The 8,131-nt window shown below is 43.5% G+C and overlaps 1 protein-coding gene across 1 annotated transcript; it reads right to left on the minus strand.

Moving 5' to 3' along the window:
• Positions 1 to 2,253: 2,253 nt before the first annotated feature.
• On the minus strand, positions 2,254 to 7,120 carry LOC123964125 (calcium/calmodulin-dependent protein kinase type IV-like). Its single transcript, XM_046041232.1, has 3 exons — positions 7,000 to 7,120; positions 5,760 to 5,912; positions 2,254 to 5,535 (listed from the first exon to the last, which is right to left on the minus strand). Exons 1-3 carry the CDS (start codon positions 7,078 to 7,080, stop codon positions 5,023 to 5,025), a joined length of 747 nt encoding a protein of 248 aa, XP_045897188.1. The 5' UTR covers positions 7,081 to 7,120; the 3' UTR covers positions 2,254 to 5,022.
• Positions 7,121 to 8,131: the final 1,011 nt, after the last annotated feature.

Consider the following 8,131-nt stretch of genomic DNA (forward strand, 5'->3'; position numbering starts at 1 on the left):
GCCCTCAGTACTGTGTTCACAACAGGAAGTGTGGCAGAATGTACTCATAACCGTCACAAAGTTGAGTGTGGAACGCTGGACACTTCCCACCCGTCCACATCCCAAGACCGCTCGGTGTTGCTTTTTAACCCCCTTTAGTGTCTTTTCTTCATGTGTAGGGCGCCGCGGTCAGGTAAGCAAGAATAAAAATGCAGCATCCGGTTAGACTTTCAAAATAAAACTAGTGGGTAAGGTAGTATAACGTTTCAATTTGGTTGGCTTTAGACATAGATTGTGGTTTGGGTTATAATAAATATGTTAATTAACTGACCCAAACTTCTCCTTATCCCGGACTCACACAGGCGGCGTGTGCGCCGCGTTATGGCTGCCGCACGGTTTTGACCGGTCCTCAGCGCGCCGTCAACTCACCGTGGAAACATTTCAGCAGCGGAGCGTTCAGCCCGCCCCACGTTGTTGACTTGTTGTTTATTTGTCATTTTGTGTGCTTCTAAAACCGATCACAGCGCTCTGCGAACCGTTTTCCTCCAGTTCCCTGCAGGCTCCCACATGGAGCATTTCAGAATAAGAACGTTTTGCCTGCCTGATTTTGCTGAATTGTTTAGATTTAGTTGATTTTGTAAGTTGTCCTTGATTTTTGTTCTTCTACCGTTGTTAAGAAGGCTACATAGTTAAACTGTTTTTTGGTCAGCTGTAACTGTGTTTATTATATATATACGATCGGGAGTCTGTACAAGGTATTTTATTTTGAAAATTGACGTTTTTGTGTCTGACTTCCTGCCCGGCTCATCTACTCGGTGCTGCTTGATGCGTCTTCTGTGAAAAATAGACCGGCTGCCTATGTTTCGTGCAGTGGAGCGCAGAGCCGTTTCCGGGACGCGCTGCGGCGCCTCAGGTGTGAGCACAAGCACTGACTACAATGGCCGTAACGCGGCGCACACGCTTCCTGTGTGAGTCTGCCGTTACTGACTTTTCTGTTGGTGCCAAGCGCGTTAGTACAAGACGCCGAAGCACGTGACAAAGCGTCCATATGTGACGCCCTAGTAGTGTTAATTTTGTCAGCCATTTTAAAATTTAGTCCTGTGTCAAATGTCCTTGTCAGTTTTTGTCATATTTAGTCTGTATGTAAATTTTAGTTGACTAAAAGTTTGTGTATTTTAGTCTGATTTTAGTCAAAAGAAAAAAGAGTATTTTAGTCAAGTTTTAGTCATTAACCATCATTTTAGTCTTTTATAACTCAGTACTTTGGTCGATCTGCTTGAACCAGAATAGAGATGTGATTCGAACGTTTGCTTCGTTCTCATTTTTATTGCAAAGGAGACATTAATGTACCTCAGTTCCCAGGTGCTTAGCCTTGATATGCCGCTTCAAGTTTGTAGTGTTTTTTCCAAAAATCTTATAACCACATCAGTGTGCGAACTCTACATGGCTTTGGGGGAGCTCAGTTTTTTGCCCTGTGACGGGGAGGAGGGCGACCAACTGTGATTCTTACTGCTGAATCATTAATAGCAGCAAGCACGTATACGCCAGGTGATCGTTCCCTCTGGCTGAAGTCTGACGCTCCGCATGATCTGTAGAGATTAATATAGAGTTTAATGGCAATAAAGCATGCTCTCAATATTTTAGAGACCCCCCGAAATATCATAGCTTTCATGGGAGCTGATGTCTATGTGCCTCTTTCTCCCGAGCATGTTGTGTTCATCACCAGAGTTCGCATCCTCCACAGTAACGTTTTCCTCGCGCACCAGGCGTCGCCCCGTTCAGCCAGCATTCAAAGCACAGGGAGAAAAAAATACAGCTGAATGAACAAACTGTTCATTTAGAGGGAGAAAATCTGGCCTGTAATATTTTCTCTCCTCATTATACTGACAAAAAGAAAGAGAGATTTTATTAACGTTTTTATTTTATGAATTACATTTTAGTCTCGTTATTTTTCGTCAACAATATTGCGTGTTATTATAGTCACAGTCAGCTTCTGAGGACATTGTCGCCGTCTCGTCTTTGTCTCATTTTCGTCAGGGACAAAAAGGTTGTTGACGAATATATTTCATTTAGTTTCGTCTGACGAAAGTAACACTACGCCCTAGGATGAAAATGGGCTGATGCTTCTCAGTATCAACTGTTGCCATCTTGGTGGAAAGCCTGGGACCATCAACGTATTTTCAAACATGGCAGAAAATGGCAGCATAGGAAGCTGCAGGGGTTGCGATAGTAAAAGTAAAACATTTATTTTTATTCTTTATATATTTTTTTTAATTCTTTATTAATAAAACTGACTGGAAGTCAAGCCGGCAGATTTAGGTTGTCTAGTAATGTCAATCCGTCCGGTTAGAATTTACCATGAAGAAGAAGGAGAACAAGTAGCGTCCAAATGCTGTGATTGTCATTTCCGGTTAGCGCACCACGTCCTTCGATTTGAGACAAACGTAATGCCGAAATGAACTCACTATGCAACTAAGTACACCAAGTACTGCATGTTGGTGTAGTGAAGGAAGAACTGAGACGCAGCTCCGGACGCCAGATCTGTACTCAACTCACATACATGAGATTGATGAACTCAAAAAAAGTGAAAAAGTGTATTTCTCAAAATGTTGAACAGTTCCTTTAAAGTGACAGTAAACTACAGACGGGACTAAGTTTGTGACCAAAATAAAGCTGCAGACAAAACCAGCACCAATCAGACTGAGGTTCCGTGATCTGGATTACACTCCTGAATGTAGGAGAATCCGGCACAGTCACTAAAAATGTTTGACCCCCTTTAACCTATTTGATCTGGATCAATGACAACTCATATTAATGCAGCAGAACACTTACAGTCAGGCTGCTGTCATTATTTAGACGCCACTGAAGGTGCTCTGTTATTATAAAGGGCAGGAATAGCTAGACGTGGAGGAAGATTTGTGATTTTTTGATATATAAATGATGTTGACTTGAATAGATCCCTGTGCAGCTGCTACAGATGAAGTGTCTCAAATCTTTTTGATGTTTACTTTGAAAGCTTTAGGAGCCTGCTTGACCCAGTACACATGAGTTTTTCTGAATCTCTACACCGGAGGTGGCGAGTGCAAAGTTAGCATAGTTAGAATAATAAACCGGTGCAGATGTGAAGGTCTGTGATCGGGCGTCATCATCCAGGTAAGGTATCCAGACACAGATCAATGCAAAGCTTCATCTGGTTGCAAACGGGCTAATTTACACGACACTTCAGTCCGAGAGCTGAACCTCGGTTACTGTGGCAAGAAGAGCAACCAAACACAGGAAGTTTTAGTTTGAGGAGTTTAAGCTTTTCTGATGGTTAGCATGCTTCACAAATGCAGTGGGATATTGTCACATGACGTGAGACTGTCATGAGGAGTCTAGTTCAATGATCAGGAGGGGAGAGCCAGCTAACAAGCTAACATGCCACAGAAGTTAAGTCCTGTTCCCAACAGAAAGTTGCCTCATCACTACGTCGTCTTTGCACAATATGTGGAGTTCTCCTGACAAAGCAATTACTACATGGCTCGGTGGTGAGCTAGGTACCAAGCTAACTGCTAACCCGCTACACACGGCCGCCCGCTAAGCTAGCTGCTACTCTCAGTTAGCAAATTTTGTTTGCTTGGTTTAAAATGCTGCTATGACTGAACTTTAACATGTTAAAGATTCACCGGAGCAGCATTGTGTTTGTTGATGCTGATGTGTTCCAGCTTCAGGTCAACTCAGGAGTCCAGTAAGTTCTTCGGTTAACCCAAAGTGTTATCTAGCATGCTATCTTAGCTAAGAGATGCTAGCTAGACTGAAGTAGCAAGAGTTAGCAGAAGAAGTCTTTACTGCTGTCTGTAATTCGCGACTTTCAATTATAACAATAAATTACATATTATATGATTAAGATCAGTGTTGGGGAGTAACTAGTTACATGTAATTTCATTACATATTTGAATCAGAAAATAAATATCTGTAAGAGTTACTGGAAAAACATGTGAAATTAAATTACAGTTACTCCTGAAAACGTTAATGATTACACTGGGGGGTTACATCTGAATATTTTCAGTAATAAGCTCGGCTATATGTTGAATAATAATAATAATTATTTTGTTGCTTTGCGTGTTTTTCATGTGCACACTGTCTTCCTTTGCTGTTTCCAGCCGCAGCTGTTCTGATGCTTCTGATTGGTTCTCCGCCCATCTGCCAGTTTAACTGCCTCTCAAGCTGTCTTTAGAAAATGATTAACAGCCGAAAACATTCATTAGAAATTTAGAAAAGTAATCAAAAAGTACTTAAATTTAATAAGTTACATTACTTTAATAAAGTAATTTAACTATTACATTTTAAATTGCATCACAATCGATTACCTATTACATTTAGAAAATAACCTTTCCAACACTAATTAAGATTGTAATGTATTTTTATAAAGAAAAAGGTGTAATTCTCCAGCAATATGGCAAATTTACCAGATAGAGAAATTGTGAATCAGATTGTTAAAACATTTGTCGTTTTGCTTGCAGCTAGAAAACTAGCATTTTACATGTTTTAACAATTATCTCTAAATACGTCTGTATTTATTAGAAGACAGAAAGAGTCATAAGAAAATCTAAATGATGTTTAAACGAGAGAAGCCTTTCTTTCTGTCTATGTAAAGCCAGTGGCAGCACTTCTTGACGCGCCTAGTTGTTTTTCTTACCACAGCAACAAGAGCAGATTAAATCACTCGTAAGTCCTAATGTGGGACAAGTGCTTTTTGTTTTTCACGTCCTGAATCATCTCCAGCCTTCGTACTGAAACCCTGCAGCTAAACTGTCCAGGCTGCAAAAGCACCCCACAAACCCTCAGTGAGGACATATCTGTTAGCATGTTAGCTGCAGAGCTACAGAGATGTGAGTTGTACTAGTTAAATGTGCTCTGGATGTTACAGATTATTTAGGTTCTGGTGTTATTTGGTCCCAATAAATGATTTTAGAGTTAATGGAAGGCTGAACCTCGTTATTTCTGGGATTTTTGTGTGAAACTGAAGCAGAGTGAAGCGTCTCCGCTCTGTTTGTCAGGAAATCACTGGCAGTGGGCGGTCTTACTGGCTGGCTCCGCCCCCGGCATGAAGCCGTTGCTGAGGGTGTTGGGATTCGGAGGCGTGGCCACCGAGGGCGTGGCCTCAACCCTTGCGGCAGGCCCTACCACGGAGTAGCTCTTCTGCGGCAGTCGGGGCTGAACCAGCATGGATTTGGAGACGACGGACGCCTGACGTAGCCCGTCGACACGAAGCGGTGGTCTGATGGGGGCGGGGCCTGTGGGCGTGACATCAGAGGTGGGTGGTTTGGGGCTGCATGGAGGGGAGGGGCTGAGGGCACTTTGGTCGCCGGGCTTTGATCCGTCTTCCTGAGGGAGCTGCTGATCAGGGGGCAGGGCCTCTTTGTCTGCAGGGGCGGGGCTTGTTGACTCTGGGGGTGGGTCCTGCTGCATGCTGCTCTGCCTGGATGTCCCCGAGCCTGGAATCTCACAGCTGTCAGTACGACGCCGCGAGCCCTCGTGCATCCGACTGGTGGCCACGACGGCCTTCATGGCAGCCTGTTGAAACACACGCATTCACTATTAACATACACACACTAAACATTTCCTTATATAAACACTGCGGTAAAGTTTGTCTCCAGAAACATGTCTTACATTTCTAAGATCAAACTCTACAAACGTTTCCTACAGCAGGAACAGATCAGTGTTGTGTCAACCCACTGAATCCTTGGCAGTTGTTGCTGAGTCTCCGCTCAGTGTTCAACACCGAGATCCGTCCTCACCTTAAGTTTGCGTCGAGCGTTGAACTCCTGTAGTTTCCTCTGGGTGGTGTCCATGTGGGAGAAGCGGGCGGCTTTGCCCAGCACCCAGGGGTGGTGCAGAGCCTCTCGGACACTGAGGCGCTTGTGAGGGTCGAGGACGATCAGCTTACTGACCTGCAGACAGATAAACAGAGTCCAGACAAAAGAGTCCAGACAACCTGTCAGGAAGGAATCCTCTCCAGGTAGCACTGATTGTTGGAGAGGTCCAAGACAAGTCTTAAGTTCCTCCAAGACATTCCAGACAATTCAAAGTTAGGTCTCAAGATATTTGAAATAGGTCAAAGTAAAGTGCTTCCAGACAAATCGAAGTCATTCGGAACAAGCTCAGGTCTCAAGTCATTCCAAAATAAATCCAAGTCTTTCGAGATTGTCAACTGTCAAGCCATCATGTCTTGAGACGTTCAGCACAAGCCTCACAGAATAGTTCAACAGGAGTCTCGAAAATTCTGTTTAAACTCCTTTACTACAAGCCCAAGTCAAGTAATCTGAGACAAGTCTACGGTCTCAAGTCTTTATCCTACTCATTCAAAACAGGTCCAAGTCATTCAACACCAACAAAAGTTGAACATTAACTCAAGAAACAAGTTCAAATCAAAGTTATTTAAGTCAAGTCCAACTCAAGTCTTTAGCCAATTGAGACAAGTTCAGTCATTCCAGACAAGTCTCTAGTCAAGACACGTTTTAAGGTATCCCTAAGGGCAAGTCATACGAGACCAGTCTGAGAAATTCAAAACTAGTCTCAAATAATTCTAAAACAGAGTCAAGCCATTGAAACAGGTCAAAGTAAAGTCTCAAGTCATTCACACTAATTCAAAGACAAGTCTAAAGTAATTTCAGACAAGTACAACTAGAGTATCGAGCCATTTCAGACAAGTCCAAGTCAAGTATCATGTCATTCGGTAATCCAAGCCATTCAAGACAAGTCCACGATTCAAGTAAACCCAGATAGGTTCCAGACATTAAAGAGAAGTAAAGCAAGTCATTCCAGACAAGTCCAATCATTTAGTCAGTCTTTCAGGTCAGTGACGTTGACACTGACACAACTGAACATTTGGTGCATTCTCACAATCAGGTGTTATCTGTAGACACATACAGTTTTTATCAATTTGCTGTCAGAGCTTTTCCACTGTTGTAAGACTGCGTCTGATTAGCTTAGCGTGCTACATGTCAGGATGTCCGGAGGACGAACAGGGGAACTCACCAAATCCTTGGCATTGAGGGAGACCTCGTCCCACCACGGAGACACAAACTCGTAGTCGCAGTTGAGGATACGGCTGTACATGTACTGATCCCCCCTCGGGTCAAAGAAGGGCTCGAACCCACAGAGTCTGGGGAAAAGCTCATAGTTAATGCTACAGGTACTCAAGTTCATAACATGACCAGGGTTCGAGTTACGTGGGAGCTCAGCTCCCATAAGGAGGTCTGAGCTCCCACGGAAGCAGTAAAATCATGCGTCGGTGGGGGTCTCTAATTCATTTGTCAACAACCATTATTTTGAATCACAAATGTATTTATCATTGTAATTAGTACCATTATTTACATTAAAAATATAAACAGACTTAAATGAACATGTTTTCCTAATGAACTACGTTATCCAACGAAGGTTGAGGTCCAGGGCAACTGGACTTTCGTCCTTCATCCGAGAGACTTCTTCAGTTCTGACTGACTGGCAGGGAAACTCAGCTATTTAACCTCTGTGGGGTCGTTTGCCAGGATCTTCGATACCGTTGGTTCGTTAGTGTTCCTGGCTGTGGTCAGTCTTCATGGTCATTAGAGCCACCCGAGGCCAAGACTGAACGACCATCGTTGGTATCTTCACCTGAGGCCAATAGGTTACGTTTGTTGAGTTTCCTGGGAAGTGATTAAGGACAGCATTGTAAGTGGGGGATAAGTGGTGGCGTAGACCCCCTCCTCTGTTCAATGACGGCTTCTCCACCCTGGTGTAGATGCTTCCTTGACACCTCTTTCAAACCATCCATCTTCTCTGTCTAAAATGTGCACCTGCTGGTCCTCAAACGAGTGTCCTCTGTCCTTCAGATGTAAGTAGACTGCAGAGTCTTGACCTGAGGAGTTGGCCCTTCTGTGTTGAGCCATGCGTTTGTGTCGTGGTTGTTTAGTCTCCCCAATATACAGGTCTGTGCATTCCTCACTGCATTGGACCGCATACACTAGATTGCTTTTCTTGTGTTTGGGTGTGCGGTCTTTGGGGTGGACCAGCATCTGTCTTAGTGTGTTCTTGGGTTTAAAAAACACAGGGATGTTGTGTTTGTTGAAAATCCTCCTGAGTTTCTCTGATACTCCAGACACGTATGGAATCACAGTGTTGTTGCGTT

Source organism: Micropterus dolomieu, unplaced genomic scaffold (genome assembly GCF_021292245.1).
Source record: "Micropterus dolomieu isolate WLL.071019.BEF.003 ecotype Adirondacks unplaced genomic scaffold, ASM2129224v1 contig_739, whole genome shotgun sequence".
Lineage (NCBI taxonomy): Eukaryota > Metazoa > Chordata > Actinopteri > Centrarchiformes > Centrarchidae > Micropterus > Micropterus dolomieu.

Bases quoted from the DNA above. Each gene is read 5' to 3' on its own strand.
- LOC123964125 (XM_046041232.1), bottom strand. From the start codon at position 7,080: ATGTACAGCCGTATCCTCAACTGCGACTACGAGTTTGTGTCTCCGTGG. The intron at 5,913-6,999 runs GTGAGTTCCCCT...ATCTGTCTGCAG, and splicing joins CCCTCAATGCCAAGGATTTG to GTCAGTAAGCTGATCGTCCT. The intron at 5,536-5,759 runs GTGAGGACGGAT...GTGTTTCAACAG, and splicing joins ACGCTCGACGCAAACTTAAG to GCTGCCATGAAGGCCGTCGT.